Source organism: Tachysurus fulvidraco, chromosome 12 (genome assembly GCF_022655615.1).
Source record: "Tachysurus fulvidraco isolate hzauxx_2018 chromosome 12, HZAU_PFXX_2.0, whole genome shotgun sequence".
Lineage (NCBI taxonomy): Eukaryota > Metazoa > Chordata > Actinopteri > Siluriformes > Bagridae > Tachysurus > Tachysurus fulvidraco.
Window position 1 is genome coordinate 7,660,060 of NC_062529.1, and position 19,964 is coordinate 7,680,023.

The 19,964-nt window shown below is 38.0% G+C and overlaps 2 protein-coding genes across 4 annotated transcripts; one reads left to right on the plus strand and one right to left on the minus strand.

The window, feature by feature from the left end:
* The first annotated feature begins 1 nt into the window (after nucleotide 1).
* xgb (x globin) lies at nucleotides 2–14,839 on the plus strand. The gene is made up of 5 exons (XM_027172862.2): nucleotides 2–591; nucleotides 9,028–9,135; nucleotides 11,025–11,145; nucleotides 11,327–11,407; nucleotides 14,257–14,839. The coding sequence occupies exons 1-5, from the start codon at nucleotides 440–442 to the stop codon at nucleotides 14,380–14,382; spliced, it is 588 nt and encodes a 195-aa protein (XP_027028663.2). The 5' UTR covers nucleotides 2–439; the 3' UTR covers nucleotides 14,383–14,839.
* srp14 (signal recognition particle 14) lies at nucleotides 14,576–19,186 on the minus strand. 3 transcript variants are annotated; one of them, XM_047821821.1, is made up of 7 exons: nucleotides 18,884–19,139; nucleotides 18,256–18,315; nucleotides 17,882–18,013; nucleotides 17,259–17,331; nucleotides 16,624–16,736; nucleotides 16,416–16,448; nucleotides 14,576–15,355 (listed from the first exon to the last, which is right to left on the minus strand). In XM_047821821.1, exons 1-7 carry the CDS (start codon nucleotides 18,905–18,907, stop codon nucleotides 15,266–15,268), a joined length of 525 nt encoding a protein of 174 aa, XP_047677777.1. In that variant the 5' UTR covers nucleotides 18,908–19,139; the 3' UTR covers nucleotides 14,576–15,265. The 3 variants fall into 3 exon arrangements, with proteins under 3 accessions (XP_047677777.1, XP_027028665.1, XP_027028666.1); XM_027172864.2 differs by lacking the exon at nucleotides 18,256–18,315 and having other exon boundaries at nucleotides 18,884–19,107; XM_027172865.2 differs by lacking the exons at nucleotides 17,882–18,013; nucleotides 18,256–18,315 and having other exon boundaries at nucleotides 18,884–19,186.
* Nucleotides 19,187–19,964: the final 778 nt, after the last annotated feature.

The window sequence follows — 19,964 nt, forward strand, 5'->3', positions numbered from 1 at the left end:
GTGTAGCATAATCAGTGTATTAGTGCCTTCATTAATTAGCCGTTATACAACCATCGGTTGTATTACTTATGTGTGTAACTTCGCAGGAAAACAAGTACATCTCGGAAGTACGTGTATTAATATCTGCTTCGTGTTCACATTGTGCTAGACTCCTCCCATGTGAATGAAGCAGGCTGGATGTGTGTGTGTGTGTGTGTGTGTGTGTGTGTGTGTGTGTGTGTGTGTGTGTGTGTGTGTGTGTGTGTGTGTGTGTGTGTGTGTGCGCTTTACTCAGAGCTCAAATGCGCGTTTGGAGAGATGATGTCTGTCCATAAGCGCGGCTGCTTGTCCGTGGGCAGTAGATTATAACAGACACGCAGCTTCGTCCAAAGAAGCAGTAGCCACAGCATCACGCAGCTCTTTTGGGGTTTTTTTGTAGAGCTTTTACTGCTTGCTTAGGATGGGATGTGCGATCTCAGGGCTGGGTTTAACACCCAGGAAAACGAGCGAAGACGCACAGGATCTCAGCAGCGAGCAGATCGACATGATCAAGGAGTCGTGGAAAGTTATTCAAGAGGACATTGCCAAAGTTGGGATAATCGTTTTTGTCAGGTGATAACCTATAATTTCCTCTAAAATAATTTCATACTGTGAGAAAAAAGTAAATCTCCCAAAAAAATACACCAAGAAGTAACAATAATAATCTGTAAAACCAAAAAGATTATTGTAGACACACACACAATAGTCTTTGCTTTACAGTAAATTGCCTTTTTTATTCAGTGTTGTTTAATTAAACCGGTTTTGTTGTTTGGTCATTTTAAAGCTATGAGTGTCAGTTTAGCTCTGTTTATATACTTATATATTTATAGATCTTAAAACAGCTTGCTCCTGAGGAGTGTGTTTGAAACAGTAAAGCTTTACATGCACTTAAGTTTACCACCGTTTTATTTATTCAGCACTTTTAGCAATGGGCAATGCCACAAAGCAGCTTTACAAATATCTGGATGTAGATATAGATTTAGATTTATTATTAAAGAGCAAGGCAGTGGTGACGATGGCAAGGAAAAACTCCATGAGAAGTTATGAGGAAGACACTTATAACAGACGCTCATAATATTCTTCTGCCACGTTAAACTGTATAGTCAAAGAGTGATCTTATTATAAGCATCTTTGTATGGATATTGTGATGTATTACTCTATGTATCACTCATTATTATCAGGATTATTCACATACCTGTCTGGTATTAAAGCTAGAAAACATAGAACCTATACAAAACTACATGTTACAGGCATGTTTCAAATTTGCACTGTCTAGAGGAATAAGCTGAAAATAGCTCCAAGAATGATGACCAAAATCTTAAATTAAGCTTTCGTTCTTTTTTGCACATCTATTTCACATGGATACCACACTTGTAGGCAGGAGACGTGTTACAGTTGACTATGATTGAGTCTGTCTGATGAATTACTCTATATTCAGTTTATTTATAACCTGAAGATTCTTGCATGATGTTTTGATTGACAAATAACCAAATCACTGCCTAAATTGTTGTTTGTCTGTGTCTCTAGGACTTCTTCAGGATTAGAATTAAAAAGTAAATCCTTATATCCCATTAGCGATATCCATTAGTGCTTACTTCCTTTTGCATATATTTTGTTTTTTGTAATGCCACATTCAGGATTTTTCTTTCTTTCTTTTTTTCTTCTTTTTTTATTTATTTATTTATTTGTTTGTTTGTTTGTTTATGTATTTATTTTAAAAACAGTAATACTGCTTCTTGCTTCATGCACGATCCAAATTCATAAACAAATTAACACCAAGACTGATTCATGAATGGCATGAAATACCCCCATTTTAAAAGCATCTGATCAATAAGACATGCGGTGTCTCCCATTTTTAAACATAGGAAACAAATCCTTGATCCTTGCACAATCAGATGAGGGTCAGTGAAACAAGTAAGATTTGGGATTTAATGGCTTTGTCACTGTCTATAATCAGTTGTTTAAGCAGTGCTGCACACTGCTATGCTTGTTTGTTTGTTTGTTTGTTTGTTTTTTTAACACCCCCTTTTTCTGAAGCGTATCTTTCTAATAAACGATAATGATAAATGGATTTTATCTTTTTGTTTCTTTTTGGTTTTTGTTGTCATACTGTAAAAATTTCAAAAGACAAAGCCTCCCTCTCTGGCTCTCTCTCTCTCTCTCTCTCTCTCTCTCTCTCTCTCTCTTTCTCTCTCTCCCTCTCTCTCCCTCTCTCTTTCTCTGATGGAAATTCTTTTCTCATCTTAATCATGATTGAATGGTCATTACTAATTTTCAGGAAAGATATGACCTAAAGGAGATGAATGAGACATGTCACACATGCTCCACACCTGTGTACCTCCAAATAAATCAAATGAATGTCTTGAAAAACATCCTTTGCTCTGATGTCTTGTTCTCCATATCGAAATGGTGATTCATTATAGTCACAACTAAATGGGTGGCAGCATGATCCAATAACACCAGTGGTCTCAGTTTACAACCACGTGTAAACTAATGGTAGAAAAAAAATGTCATATCTGTTCAAATGATTATAAGGAGCTTATGAGGAGGTCCCACATATTGTCATCCAGATCAACACATTTGACAGTAATCACTGACCATCATTACGACTTACAGACATGTAACAGATCAAAATGTGTAAAAGTCAATGCCTTAGTGTGAGGATTTGGCACATAATGCTTTCTTCAGCGAACATGTTTCTAAGAAGCGCATGGACCTCTTTGCCGACGATGGTGAGAGAGCTAACCTGTAGCACTCGAATACATTTGTCCAGTGCAGTTTAGTTGATTTCAAATCTAGCTGTTCATTTTTATATACCATTTAACATTTAACTTGATGAAAGTAACATTTCATCAAGAAGTTAGACAGGTCTGGTATTTACTGTACATATGTGAGCTGAATAATAACATGACTTACATGCATTTTCTCATTCTGCAATACACAATACATTTCTAAACACAGCAGCAGAAATGACAACAACAACAAGGCTTTTTCATGCCACCACAGGTTCTTTTTTATATCACTCTTCAGTATTAATGTCACTGAAGTTGTTTCTTCTGAGTCTTTTTGGATATTTTGCCACTATGAGCAGGCTACTGGACATTTTAAATAGAAGTTTGGATTGGAGGTTTGGTGGCGTATCTTTATTTAAATAGCTATTGCTGAGTCATTTAGAATGTGTAGGATTGATCGAATACGGACATGCGATAAATGCACTTGTGGGTTTTGTGCACGTTTTGTTTAACATTTACAACATTTGGCAGACGCCCTTATCCAGAGCGACGTACATAAGTGCTTAAATCTCTAACACTGAATACATTAATGCTGGTTCACTAGGTTACATACTTAAGATACCATGAGTTTAAAACATTTGTTCAAAGTTACAATGAAAAAGTGTCAAAGGTGTTTTTTTTGTTTTTTTTTTTTTTTTTTTTAAATGCAAAGGATAAGGAAAGAAGTGCTAGTTGAAGTGCTTCCTGAATAAGTAGGTCTTCAACTGCCGCTTGAAAATAGCCAGTGACTCGGCTGTCCGGACCTCTAGGGGAAGTTCATTCCACCACCTTGGTGCCAGTACAGAGAAGAGTCTTGTAGTATACTTGCCTCTTACCCTGAGAGATGGTGGAACCAGTCGAGCAGTGCTGGTAGATCGGAGGTTACGGGGTGCGAGGAATGATGAGGGCTTTGAGGTAAGAGGGAGCTGGTCCATTTTTGGCTTTGTAGGCCAGCATCAGCATCAGTTTAACGGGACACTTTTATTTATTTGTTTGTTTGTCGATATGCCATATCACCACCCGAAAAGGGCAGCACTGTCAGAATACATCCAAAAGGGTCACCAGTGCTAAAGGGCTATAGGAAACTAAAGACTTAACGGCTAACTGGCACCTTGTAGGTCAGAGGAGTAAACTGCCAAAGCTCTCCAAAGCAGGAAGTAACATTGATAGAATGGCTGTGTGGAAGTACTACAGTATGTGGACACTTTCATATACTCAACAAATCATCACTTCCATACAACTCCTACAGAGATTGTTACTTAAAACATACATAGCTAAACACCGTTTTCCAATTTAACTCTCTAGAGCGTGGTCTTAGGAAAGTTCATTTTGTGGTACCTCAAAGAAATGTTTAGAAAGATATCACTTATGCTTTTGAATAGAAAAGATTTGTTCTATTAGATAGTAACCCGGAGAGACCTAAATACCTTAAATACCCCAAATCAACTTGCATGTTATACTCTAAATAATCCTAATGGTCATCATTGTACTCCAGTTAGATTGAATTCTTTTCTTCTCATGTTCATGTGGGTTTCCTTCTGCATTGTCCCAGCCAAGATGTATTCACACCTTATGCTCTGCTTTCCCACAGCACCAAGAAACCCATCAGAAAAAAGGGGTTTTATGAGAAGTCACTTGGTCTCTAGCACTCACAAAAGAACACAGCACAGAACCAGCTGCAGCCAGTATGCAGAAGCATCACGTGTTTAGTTTGTCTGCACCTTCGTCTACACCTTTGCTATTTTTTTTTAATTCAGACCCGAGTTTCAGCCAAAATGTTTTCTAGTTTTGCCGTTTCATGTGGATTGATGTCCATGTCCATTGGATTTGAATTAAATGCAAAACTCGGGCAATTTGTTTGTGTGTTGATACCTTCAATGGCAAGGAAATCTACTCCTTGTGTACTGTTTTGTCTCAGGGCTACTAGAATATTTGTGCTAGAATTGTCTGGCTTTTTATGCAGCTCAGGCAAGGTGATTGCAACATTTGTGCTCTGTGCCATTCTGACCGTGCCAGCTGTTTGGGCCATGGCCAAAGTTCATAATCAGTGGGAGGCCATTGAGGTCACCTCATTTTGATTACATGTATTATCATTTTTGAAGGACCTTGCTAGCCAGTTTTTTGTGTTTTTATTTACTACTTATTTTTCCTTTTGTTTGTAACTTTGGGTATAAGAAAGGTCCAAAATTGCACATTACATGGCTCTGAATTTTTTTTGGCCAATAGGTACCTTTCGGACTCTCAAGCCCTGACAAACAAAATTCAATGGTATGATGAAACCAATAATCATATCTTAAATGCCACTTGTTACACCTGATGGAAACCATGTATTTTGTTATTTCCATCTCAAATGTGATAATGAGGCATGGTAGTGTCAGCATATGGAAAGAACAAAAGATGAAAGGTTCCATGTACAAAGACATGCTTAACCTCCTACGACCTGGTGTCCACATACATGGACATCACTGCATCAAAAATGCAAGGCCAAACCAAAGCTCGGGTCTTAAGAGGTTAAGGAAAAGAACATTCATGACATAACAGTGGAGCAAATATAGAGTTTTTAACACATCACAAAGCACAACCAAGACCGTGCAAGTCTGGGAATGTCCTTAATGGTCCATCTAGATCTGATTGAACACATCTGGAGAGATCTGTAAACAGCAGCGCTCTCACTCTAACCTGAATGAGGAATGCAAAGTTCTGCAAAGAAGAGATACACAAATCCAGGTGTCCCACAATCGTAAGATAAGACCAATACAAGAAGATTTAAGGCTGTATTTGCTGGCAAAGCATTTCAGCAAAGTATTGAATCATTTATTTTTTAAATAGATCTAAATGAGAGATTTTTACACACAACTGCTTTTCTAAATGCATCGAACCAGTTAGATTTCTGCATTATAGATGTACACATGCGTGAAATACATAAATTCTTCATCTGGGTAAGACTTTTCATGGCAAATATACAGTGGGTTGCTGCGGTCACATATGCCTCCCTCTCCATGATAAGGTTTCACTTGACACTGCCCTGCTGTGGCTTACGCATGCTTATGTCAAATAAGGGTTATTATAGCACGACGGATAAGGGAGATAGTGACATCAAAACAAAGATGGAGGGCTAGAGTTGGAAAAGTAGATGAGGTGAAGAAGAAAACAAAAAGAGGGATATTTTATTACTGTCCACTTTGCCTTCATCCTTTTGAAGCTCTGGACACCCCACTATTTACGTCAAGAAGGCAGCAATGAGAGAATAAACCACCTAGACTTAATCTCTTTAACTTTGTAATCTTCTTAACACAAACTATGTGCGCTGCTAATTTTAATGTGAAGTTTGTTCATTTTGTACAATGTTACCTTTGCTCATGTAGCTGCAAAAAAAAAAAATCTCTTCCCATAACTTGTGAAAAGAGGCTTAAAGATCACGACCAGCTTCTAATCTACCAAACCAAATGACTTATCTACTAATCTACCAAACCTACCATCTGTTTTCTAACTTACATTGAAGGACTGAATTGAAATTTTTGAAAAAAGAGTTAGTTCAATAAAGGCTAATAATAAAATATGCTAATATCACAGAACTCAACTCTTCACGAAGAAGATACAAATTTAACATATTACCCAGATTAAAGTTGTAGATGTTGTATCACTGCATGTGTACACCCCCTGAACCTTTCCTATTTTGTAATGTGTTGTTATTGATCTACTAAACTGATTATGACTCAGTAAGCTGGGGAAATGCAGGCATGTAATAGACAGAAAAATAACATTAATTAATCCTTATGACATTGCTTTGTCATCTTGCCTGGTATTCAGTACAGCATCCACAAGTGTCTTTATATTCCATGTAGCTTTAATGCTATAACTGATTTGCACGCTGATTCAAAGCCCCTCAAAGCAAAATTGTTCCCAACAAGAAATCCCAAATACTCCCCCCCCTAGGCAGTGTAATGCATCACACCACACCCCAAATCTCAGGCTCTTCCTAAGCACACTACTGTGACATCTAGAAGAAATTCAGGATAATTTGAAATAATAGGGCATTGAAATATGAGAGGCACTGTAATTCATGTATTGTTTATAGAAATTAATCCCTGTTGTATCATACTGTCTTTTCAATTATGTTTTCCATTCAGAGTGTAATATATTGTCTAAATGTAATATTACTCTATTCCTTGAAGTCTTTTTAAAATGTTATTAAGGGTGTGTAAGATAGCTTTTTGAAAATAATCACTGTTGTTGATGTTGCTGCTAGGATCCATTGCAAATGAAGCCTTAGTCACAGACGTTTAAATGAATATTCTATTGGTGTAAACTTGAGTCTGACCTTCAGTCAACACCAGAATCATTGCTACTGTTCAGGAGAATGTGCAGTAAAGACTGTTAAGCCTCAAATTCAATGTTTGTGAACCTGTTATGGGGGGAGGCACGGTGGCTTAGGGTTAGCACGTTTGCCTCACACCTCCAGGGTTGGGGGTTCGATTCCCACCTCCGCCTTGTGTGTGGAGTTTGCATTTTCTCCCCGTGCCTCGGGGGTTTCCTCCGGGTTTCCTCCCTCGGTCCAAAGACATGCATGGTAGGTTGATTGGCATCTGTGGAAAATTGTCCGTAGTGTGTGAGTGTGTGAGTGAATGAGAGTGTGTGTGTGCCCTGCGATGGGTTGGCACTCTGTCCAGGGTGTATCCTGCCTTGATGCCCAATGACGCCTGAGATAGGCACAGGCTCCCCGTGACCCGAGGTAGTTCGGATAAGCGGTAGAAAATGAATGAATTAATTAATGTCTGTAAACTCATTAGCAATAGCACACAGTAGTTTACTCGGTAGTTAATCCTGTATAAAGAGCTAGCTGATGCCTAACAGTCTATACAGGTAAGTATAGTGACTTCTGGTTTCTCTTTTATCTTCCTTATCATTAGCTTGCACCTAACCAGAGATGATCAGTTGTGGACTGATCTGCATACTATGAAAGCGGTTGTACTGGATATGATTTTTAAGTTTTTGCTATGGCCGTATAGCCGTTTTCCATTCGAGTGTTTGGTTAATAATAATTGTTTAATTAATAATATTGATTAATGTTATTAATAATAAAGCTTCTTTACCTTTACCATGATTTCTGTTTATTTATGTGATTTTCCTAACCAATGTCTTTTATACTGACACCTGCTGCAGCCATAGCATTAAAACCACTTGCCTAATATTGTGTAGATTCCGTTTGTGCTGCTAAAACAGCTCTGACCTTTCAAGGCCTGGACTCCACTGGCCCTTTGAGGGTGTACTGTGGTATCTGGCACCAAGGCGTTAGTAGCAGATCCTTTAAGTCCTGTAAATTGTGAGATGGAGCCTCCACAGATCGGACTTGTCTGCCCAGCACAGACCACAGATGCTTGATCGAGTGCGGATCTGGGAAATTTGGAGGCAATTCAACATCTTGATGGCCAATGCCATTAGACCATCTGCCACTTGACGGATCTGCGACTATGTAGCCCCCTACACAGCACGCTGTGATTCACTGTTATTCTGACACGTTTCTATCATTTGCCAGCATTTTGTTCTGTAGTAGCACATCTGTGGTCTTTGTTTCTCCTGTATATCAACAAGCCTTGAGTGTCCCTGTACAGGTATTAACCACTGCATACCGTAAACATCCTACAAGACATGCTGTTTTGGAGATCCCCTGACCCTGTCATCTAGCCATCACTTATATTCTTACATGCTCTCATTTTTACTGCTTTCACCACTGAACTTTGATAACAGACTGTTCACTTGGTGCCTAATAAATCCCACCTATTGACAGGTGCCACTATAATTGTAACTTTTTCACTGTAAGTGATTTTAGTGTTATGACTGACCGGTGTATAGAATTTTAATAGTGTTTTCCATGGTGTTTTTAAACATATTGTTTATGCTTATGAACAATACACTTATTTGTTCATATCTAAGTACAACATTACAGGCATATGATACTGTGAAGTGGATATTTGCATATAAGAATTTTAAATAGATAGATAGATAGATAGATAGATAGATAGATAGATAGATAGATAGATAGATAGATAGATAGATAGATAGAAAGAAAGAAAGAAAGAAAGAAAGAAAGAAAGAAAGAAAGAAAGAAAGAAAGATAGAAAGAAAGAAGTCCCAATAATTTTTTTTCCCCCAGCATATGTGAGAAGGGTTACTAAGGTCCAGTGCCACCTCATATATCATACATGTTCATGGAATCTGTTTTGTTTTTTGGCAACAGGTTGTTCGAGACTCACCCGGAGTGCAAAGATGTCTTCTTCTTGTTCCGTGATGTGGAGGACTTGGAAAGGTTGCGCACTAGCAAGGAGCTTCGAGCCCATGGTCTCCGGTCAGTGCGCTCTCTTTGAAAGTGCTCTCTCTTGCCGACTCTCTGCTTTTCACAGCATCCAGCAGTGAAATATTTACAGGACTCTTATTGTACTGCCAAATAACTGGATAATAACAATTAGAATTGGCTTGGTAGAAACTGGCTTGCTATGAGATATGCACACACGTTCTTCTACTCAGATTCATTCTACTGTTTATTGTGTTGTTGTTTTTTTTCCCTCTAAATTTTTTAATTAAAATGTCTTCAACCACATGGACTTGGTGCGAAAATACCACACAACCAACAGTAAATACACTCCATTATCCCTGTAAAAACACTCCAGTATCTCTTGTGTGCACAAGTGCTAACACTATTTCTAGTCCAGTCGCAGTATAATCTGCTCTTGAGCCAGAAATATGAAGAGTGTGCAATCAACATATTTCTGGCAAATCATATGTATTATCAAAGTGCAGATTTCTCTCCCTCTCTTCCAGTGTTGTAATGTAACGGATCGTTACTGTACTTAAGTAGAAATGTCACGTATCTGTACTTTACTTTGCTATTTAAATTTATGTCAACTTTCACTTTTACTCCACTACATTTCCTAGATAAAATGTGTACTTTTACTCCGCTATATTTCCAGTAAGCATCTTCGTTACTCGTTACTACAAAATAAAATCAGAAGAAATGTGTGTGACTGCAATAGGGGAGGTTTTGGCGAAGCACTGCTACTAGATTGCATTACGCACGTCCGTATACAAGCTCTAAGGAGAAGCTCAGGCACACGCAGCGTGCACGCGCAGTCAGAGCTGGAGGCGTTTATCTATAACGTTAATCGGCGGTGAAATATCACTATTCTTATTAACGGATTTGATAGCACAAACAAAATATTATTGCAAACAATCCATTAAATACTGAATTAAAAACTATAATGGTAAATTTCCTGAAGAAAATGTGAATGGTGCTTGCACGTAGCAAGTTCACCTCATCGTGCTGAGTGTTTTGATATATGACATGTCCATGTTGTGCTAACTTTTTGATTTTGCTTATTTTGGGGGCGGGGCTACACGTGACGTCACGTGAGGTGACCAAAACACGCGTGAGGCAGTACCCCTCATTGTGCTGAGTGTTTTGATATATGACATGTCTATGTTGTGCTAACTTTTTGATTTCGCTTACTTTGGGGGCGGGGCTAAATAACATTAATTGATTTGGTTTTTGTCTTGTGAATATTTGTTTATTAGTGACTGCATTCATTGGACACACTGTTTGTAGAGAATGCACACATATATGAACTGATCTGATTCAAGACTGGCATCATTACATCATGCATAAAATTTTGGTGTCCACTTTTGCCATTAAATAATACCATAACTTTTGGCTTACTATGTAGTCATATAATATAATAATATAAATCTTCTTGTTTTAAATTCTCACTGAGGGCTAAAACCCCCTAAAGATAAAACCCTAGAACCGCCCCTGCTCTTATGCCTACCGAAAATCACTGAAATTTTACTTTTTACTTTTACTTAAGTACATTTCATATCAAAATTACTTTTGATACTTAAGTACAGTAAATATCAGATACTTTAAGACTTTTACTTGAGTAATATTCTAAAACATGACTTTCACTTCTACCAAAGTCTTTTTCTAGTACGATTCTTGTACTTTTACTAAAGTATTGCTTTCTTACTTTATACAACACTGCTCTCTTCAGTAAATTGGGTTATAACGCCACTTTGAGCCATCCCAGTGCAGACACCCATGTCACACTATAATAATAAACTATTAAGCCGGTCCTTAAAATGGCTTTGTTAAAGCAGGTAAAACACTAAACTCTGTTTAAAAAATGTTGTTGTGCTCAAGGGCTGTGCTCATTGAAATTATTTTTGTTTGCTCTTTTTAAACAGAGTGATGTCTTTCATTGAGAAGAGTGTGGCCAGGCTCGATCAGTTAGAGCGGTTGGACTCGCTAGCTATTGAGCTCGGCAGAAGCCACTACCGCTACTCAGCACCTCCTAAATACTATGGGGTGAGAAGATAAAATGAACTCTTGCACTGTCTGTGACCACCAAGTATCCCACGTTCACTAACAGTTTCCTGGATTAAAGTGACCAATGAGAATTGGCTAGAATTATACAGGCTAATTTAATCATATAAATATTTGACTGAACAGATTGTTAATTATGATTAATTGTGGTTTGTATTCCCAGTACGTAGGATCAGAGTTCATCTGCGCAGTTCAGCCAATTCTGCAGGATAAATGGACCCCTGAACTGGAGAAGGCATGGAGGGTGAGTGCATAGAAAGTGTTGGAACAGAACTTTCAAGAAATTCATTTTTCACAGCAAAAAAAAATATTTTTCCAGAATAGATTGTGGAGAATAAGCCTAAAAAATGATTCAATGTTTTTTTTTCTCCCCTGCCTTTATCTTTGCATTGATTTTATTTACTTGGGCTAATGAGACTTTGTATAATCTATTATTTAATCAATCATTTCATGACTAAACTCACAATAACTTCTTATAAAACACTACAAACATGCCAAATGCAGCCTTTCACTAAAGAAGTGATTAGGGAATCTGACCATCACCCGAATATTTTAACGAATGCTTTTCTATCCTATAGCGTTACGTGTTCTCTTCACTGGAAGCTGTGCACAAAGCGATCTCATGATGTGTTAATGTTGGACCGGAAGAACTGAAGTTTCCTGAAACAAACTGAGCCCTGACCTCAATCCCACTGAACACCACTGAGATAAACTGAAACACTGACTTCGTGTCAGATCTTTTTGTTCAGCATCAGTGCCTGACTTCAATAATGCTCTTGAGGCTAAATCTCTAAACCCTATAGGAAAACCTTCCCAGAAGAGTGAAGGAGAAAACATCAGAGGGGGATTATATCTAGGATGTCACGTGCTTTCAGCCCATGAGCAGGGGTTTAATCAGTTGATCTTGGCTTTCAGTAGACTCGGGTGTAGTCCATCAGATTGGACTTTCCTGTGCTGGAGTCTACATTAATACAGAATCCTAACTTCTACTGTAATTTGAGAACAGAAACAAAGGGTCATGCTGACAGGTGACCTTTGAGTTAGGAAATAAAAAAGCTAATTATCATCCCTCTTTCTCACACACAGGAAAGGAGCTGGGGTGTTGCAGTGTGTTTGCACTTCACTGACACTTTACTGATCCTAAAGGCTACAGTCAGGCCATATGCCTTTCTAAACACTGTGGGAAAATATTTTAAAATCATAACCATCTAGGAGAAAAAAACCTAGCCATGGTCTGTTAAATAGTGTTTTAGCACTTTGTATGATGACGGCAACCCATCACACTGAAAAGAAATATCACTTTATCTCTTCAGTGTAATACAATCAGCAATTTTAAGCCTTAACATCATGGCAGTCAAAAGACAAGAATGGACGTAACTATACAATAGAATATGTAGCTTCATTTATTGTTTCCTATCCGATACATAATTGTATCTGAGTGTAGAAAGAACATTATTCATAATAACACTCTCCGATGTTTATAACAGTTTATAATCACACCTTTTGAGTCTGGTTCCTCTCAAGGTTTCTTCCTCTTCCATCTAAGGGAGTTTTTTTCTCACCTCAGGCTTGTTCATTGTGGATAAATACAAACACATTTAAGTATGTGTCTAGTATTAATCTTTAACCTTTGTATAATATTAACCTTTTTGTACTTATGTTGTAATATTTCTTATGTGCTGTAAAGCCGCCGTTGTCTTCCTCGTCGTTGCCCCACAAATAATCCCTATTCATAAAACAGATCCCGATGTTTAATGTTATTGACTTGCTAATAAGCTGCTTTATAAAGGGAGATGTTTTATTTTTTTCACCTCAGTGAATGCAGGAGCCTTCTCTGAAATTAGTGTTTCATCTCTAGCTGTTAAAACCTAAGCAGAAGTGTCCACGAGCTGGAGCAGGAGTGTGTTTGCATTACTGTCCTGTGCTGTCAAAGGCTTAAAGCGAATCATCTTTGGAGTAAAATGAAGAGGATATTCGACACTTGATAATGCCACTGGAAAGTTATGCAGCTCCAGACTCGTTTTTACTCCTCATGTTAACTACGTGTTATTATATAGTGTGTATATTATGCTGGCTTGAGCAACATCAGGCATCATAAAATAATCATTCCCCTCCCTTTGTCATATTACAATCTGGAAACCTTTTTTTTTTTTTTTTTAATTCAGATTAAATCTTGAATCTACCCTTTTTTTGCAATTAGCTATTTTTAAAGAGCCATTAGATTTGGAGAAAACCCAGCCAAATTTTTTATTGTTAAATAATCAATAAAATTTTCACGCATGGTGCTGTGAAATGCCGAAATTAGTTGTCAACTTTAAACATTGTGCAGCATGCCATTATCTCTGGTATTTAATAAGGGAAATAATTTGGCAGCGCTACAACATCTACCAGGACCAACCATGACTAAGAGCAACCCTGAAGATGCTGTAGGGATCGACAGGTCAGACCGGAAATGTTATTGACACGACAGGCAGAACTCAGACACTTTTAGCAGAAACCTGCTCATCACACTAAGATCACCAGCCAACAGTGAAACATGGTGAAACGTGGCAGCATCGTGATGTAACGGTGTTCATCAGCGTTGAATACAGGGCTGTTTTAGAAGAAACCCTGCGAGAGTCTAAGCGTCGGTTTACAGATTCACCGTTCAACATGAGACTCAGCATGCTGCCAGAGCTACAACGGAGTGGTTCAGTGTGAAACCTGACAAACTCCGTCTGATTCACTGTCACAAGCCTTAAAACTGCTGTGCACTCGTGGACTCAATCCAACCTGAGAGTCTGATCAAAAATAAACAAACAAAAAAAATTAGATGCACAAGATAATTAAAATTCAGGTGCTGAACAATTTCTTACTGCAACCAACACATTCTTCATACTTTTTTTATTGACAGTGTATATTAAATGGTAACGTTCATGGTTATGATCATTTCAGTTCGATTCTGTAACACTACAAAAAAGAGGTACATGATAAACGGTCCCAAAGAACCAATCACGATCATCATATAATCATATGCATAATGTGTGAGGCGCAGTATACGGAGTAAGGATATGAACTGGGTACCGACGTCTTCTTCTTGTATTTGATTTCCAGACTCTGTTCCAGTACGTGACTCGGCTGATGCGTCAGGGTTATACGGAGGAGGAAGAGGAAGCCAAACGAAGCAACACGGTGGGCTCAAGCAGAGAGCGGCCCGACAAGAGGAACACGGCACTTTAAAAGTTCAGCTTTAAACTTGTTTTATGTTACTTAGTTGTGTACATAATGTTGTAATGTACTGATTTTCCATTGAATAATGTTTCTTGGAAGATGTGTCTGATCTGGTCAGTGATATTAACAGCAAATAAATGACCCAAAGGTAAATTAGCCTGACAAATAATACAAAGGAAAAAAAAAAAGCATCAGCCAGTGCTGGACTGGGATATTTATTTAATTTGAACTCAAAATAAGTTAACAGCTCATCTAAACATTGTGATGCTTGCTCATTGCACGGTTTGGGCCAACAACAATAACTACATAAACTGTAAACCTAGAAATCCATTTTGTTGCCTTGGTTTGTGATAAAACGCAGAGAAGTGAACAAAAAGTGTCAAGGCACAAATATTGATTGGGACAAATTATTTATGGAAAATTCTAGTAATAAACAAAAGTATCTTGCAGCATAAAAATGTAAATACTCCTCAGAAGTCAAAAACAAATCTGTACGCTGTATCCTGGACATTTACAGATAAACGTACGACACAAGGAGCAGATGCTAGTGATCGTTTTAAGACGAATAAAAAACAATGAAAGGGTTTATTAAAAAAAAAAAAATTTAAAAGAAGGAAGTAGTTTGAAATCAAAGACAACATCATCATATGGCACCACCGACTTTTACCCGATGATTGTGGCAAAATCTTGACCGAGCGAACAGTTTCAAACAGGGACGATGTCAAGATAATATTCGGGCAGATAAAACAACCTCCACTCCTTTGGTTCCTTTAGAGTGCCACACAGCTGCCATGAAGCTGTCGAGGTCAGGGCACGGGTGAGTACTGGATGTCAGGTGGTCTTGCTGAATGAACAGTTCCTCTCTCTCTCTCTACTTGGGATTTTTTTTCATTCACTGTGTAGCTTTAGTCTTCTTACTTTTACTCTTCTTGTCTTTCTTCTTTAAGCCGTCCATGTGTGCTCTCAATAAATTGGAGTACGCCTGCGCCGATGAAACAGAACAATGTTTAAGACTAAGATTATGACATAAAACCAAGTGCAATGCATAAAGATGTGTGTCAGCTTGGTTTGATTTCAGTCTACAAATGCAATACTCGGAAAAAAAAAAAAAAAAGATAATCCTGTTGTGCGCACAATCGAAGAGACGGACTACAACCCACATACCACATGAGTGTTTGTTTCCAATACAGCAAAAGAGAAAAAGAAATTGTTGCTTAATATTGATACATTTAAAGCCTTTATAAAAGCCTTCTTTAAAAAGAATTACAAATATATATTGCACTTTGTATAATGTGTGATGTAGGTTACACTTTTTGTTGTGGTTTGTCATTTCCACAAAAGTAAAAATTATTGTATTTATATTTCGGAAATTTTGCTGGACCCAAAGAAATATTTATTTTTAAGGAAAATATTAGATGCCACATTAAACATTTACAGCTCCATGCCTTTGGTCTGCGTTTATATTGTGTGTATCGTATATGGCAATTCTTGAAACCTTCTTAAGCCCTATTCCGTCGGGATTAGTTTTATGTGGGGACGTGGAGTAATGCAATTTTACCTCAGGACGTCTGTAATATTAATTGGCCAATTCGCACGGGACAAGACATCTCAGTAAAACTAGCAGAAGTGGGAGGGGTAACTCGCTTTACGCACCACAGTAACCTCCTTGTCGTCATGTGCGTATGACGTCGCTTCCTGTTATCATGTGCGCAAACAGACAACATGGCGCCTCCATGCTTGAAAAACGCGCCAAAAACTACTTTTAAACAGGAAATGATGGAATTTTACCGTACATATTTACAGCGGGTCGATTCGGACGGGATTAGTATTACCTGAGGTAATTTTTCCAGACCTTTTTACAGGAGGTAAAAGTCGCCGTAATCTTTAATGACATTGTCGTATTGATTACCGAGATGGCACATTCGGACGGGACGAAAATCACCGAGAAGCTCTGGTAATAAGTACTTTACCCCCACGTAAAACTAATCCCGTCCGAATAGGGCTTTAGTCAAACAAACATTAGGAGGAGGAAACATACTCACCATCTGAAATTTTATTACTTCTTTAGTACTGACCTGAAAAATGTAAAGTGAGATGTGTCTTAAATACACGTTACATATCACATTAAGTCAGGAACAGCCAGTAAGCATCTGACGAACACACACACACACACACGCTTTCCTCTCTCATATCTCCACACTTTAGGTCATTAATGTGCACTGATTTAGCGTTTAAACCTCACAAACTCACCACTGTGCTAATTTTCTTCTTGCCATCTGATGCTCGGATGAGACATTTATTGTCGGCTGGTTCGAATGTCTCTGGGTGGCCTTTTCTCGGCACCGGCTTTGTTCTCCCATCATCTGAAAACAAACAGAAGTGGTCTGATGATTGCGTGTGTTTATGGATGACTGAGGCGTGTGTACTAAACGGGTTCGTTTTGAGAGGAACACAAGAACACAATCTGACCGATTCCTAAATGGCCTCAATGTTTGTCAGCAAATGTGTGCATACCTTTGTGGCATAATAAAGACAAACCAAAGTTATTTGTTTAGAAGTGTGCATCGACGTTTCTGAATATATTAATATAGATATTCTCCAATAACTTGCATATTAAAGTGGCACTAGGGTGCAGCAGGTTGTGTTGCTGCCTCCATCCTCTTGCTGGCAGGTCAATTTGATCTGTTAAAGCGGCTCAGAATTGCTTCAATTGTGTAACCCCTGTGCATCTCATCTGAACAGTTTTTTGCATCATTTCAGGTATAATCTTTGCCCCATATTCACACTGTGTTGTCCATTACACAGCACCTTCTTCAGATCTGATACGAACAGAGTTGGAGACCAGAGGATTGTGGTAGGATGCGCCAAAGTTGTTAAGCACTTACATTTCTTTAAGGTGATCACCACGCTGCCGCTGGTCCTGCACTTCTGGAAGAGGCGCGTGAGTTCAGTGAGAAACTGCAGGAGAGCCAAGAGACACAGCATCACAATAAAGCCAAGTCATATGCCCCCACACACAGTCCTGTTTCAACACACACACTAATCTACAGCTATTTACACGTTATGTGCTTCAGACTAGGGGTTTCAAAATAAAAAAGCATTTTATTTTACCTTACCATTACTCTTTAGGTCATTTGTTTAAAACAGTTCCCATCGTTGTAAATGTTACATCATTACGTCTGATTTTACTACTAAAATAGTCATCATTTTAAATCGTACACCAATGTAAAGAAACTGACAGAAGAACAGGGAACTGATGACCGAAATAAAACAGAACACCCATCTAGTTTGGCCTCACTAACACTGCATACATTATATATATATACACACATAGTATGTATTATAGTATATAATATAGTACATAGTATAGTATAATATAGCACATAGTATAGTATGTACTGCCGCACTGCACTGCATTTGAACATCACAAATATGAAAGAATCTACAGATTTCACGGAAAACTTAATTTCATATATATTTATATAAGAAACGAAAACAATTTACACACATCATCTATGCAACCCAGCATGTGGCCAGAATGGATGAAAACATGATCTGTGTGACTTTGTTGGTAGGAGATGCGCTGGTTTAAGTAGGTCAGAAACTTCTGATCACTTGGAGTTTTCACACACATCAGTCTCTAAAGTTTATACAGAAAAAACAAGTGAGCAACAAGTTCTGTCGGTGGAAACACCTTAACGTCTGAGGAAAATGACTGACATTAGTTTGAGCTGCAAGCAAATATAGAGTAAAGACTAAAGTCTGCTGTGTGTGAAAAGTCCAGTAGATCAGCAGTTCCTAAATACTCAAACCAGCCCATTTTACACTAAAACTTAAAACCACAGCATTATTATTTATTTATTTTATTTTAACATTTTCAACCCATTCTGATATTTGCTGGGAACATCCCCTGAAGCTCTTAAACTGGATCTGCATGATCTTCTGTAATGACAATAATAAATGTAAACAAATCTGTTAGATTATTTCTCAGTGAAAAAAAATATAGTATCTTCCCTAAATAAACAGATCCAAAATACAAGGATTTTTTAAAATTTAATTATACATAAGGAAAGACAAGGAAGAGATGTAACAGCTTGTCGATCAAAAATCTGTTAATCTTTTGTACTTTAATCTTCGTTTATTAACAAACAAACAAACAAACAAACAAACACAAACAAACAAACAAACATACATTAAAAAATGGCTGAATTTTGTAACTAAATGAAGTAAGTTCACACTATCAGGACATCTACAGGAGGGATATTAACGGAATTATGTTATTATATTATATTATATAACTCTAAACTCTGCTGCTGATAAATAAAGAAGTATTTTATTAGTTTAACTAGATGTGAGCCCATGTTAGTGGCCAAAACTCTGAGGTAATTAGCTTCCATGCTAACTCACCTCAGCTTTATGCACTCTGAACTTTATACTAAACCTGTTAAATCTCCGAATCATAATTTAACACCAAACTGACCTCATAAACGCAATTTAAACCATTTCTTACCGCGTCGTTTTCTAACAGCACCATGTTGTTCTGTACAAACAGAGCAGTTCACACGAAGCCGAACAGCTCCACTGAAAGCACACGTCGCTTTTGCGGCTCCTCAGACTGAGTAATAAAATCCTTACTGCCCCCTGTCGGTGCCCTCCAGATAAGACGAGTAATCGTCAACAAGGTTTCTTAAGGCTTTCTGCAGCCAGAAAGCTCTTAAACTTTAAAATAACTCACATGCACCACCTCAGCATTGATCTTTTTCATGGCCCTAATCCAATCCTCCTCAATGTTCAGTTCAATTCAATTAAAATTTATTTGTATAGCGCGTTTAACAATTGGCGTTGTCTCAAAGCAGCTTTACAGAACATAAACATAGAACAAAAGGTTATTATAGAGAATAATATAAAGATTAATATGATACAAAATTCAAGAATAATATTAGATATATTTGAATGTGTTTGTATTTATCCCAAATGAGCAAGTCTGAGGTGACTGTGGTGAGGAAAAACTCCCTTGAATGGTAAAGGAAAAAACCTTGAGAGGAACTCAACCTCATCCTCATACAGGTGACCCTCATCCTCATACAAGTGAACCCACCCTCTTACAGGGGAACCTCATCCTCATACAAGTGAACCCACCCTCTTACAGGTGAACCCATCCTCATACTGGTGACCCTCATCCTCATACAAGTGAACCCATCCTCATACAGGTGACCCTCATCCTCATACAAGTGAACCCATCCTCATACAGGTGACCCTCATCCTCATACAGGTGAACCCATCCTCATATGGCTGAACCCATCCTCATATGGCTGAACTCATCCTCATACTGCTGAACCTATCCCCATACGGGTGACAGTGTCTATAAAGATTCTCAGTCATCCAGGAAAGGTGATCTGGAAGTTGAGTCATGTCAGCTAGATTTCTTTCTTTGTTTGGTTGTAAAGTTTCTCTATTCAAGGATCTTACTATACAGGCAAGAGACAATCCTTAACCCTGGAGGATGTAATTGTATGGAATTTCCTTCTGACTGAAGAAGCTGATCGGAGGAGTAGTAAAATGTTTCAACATAAGAAAAAACTCCAGCTGAC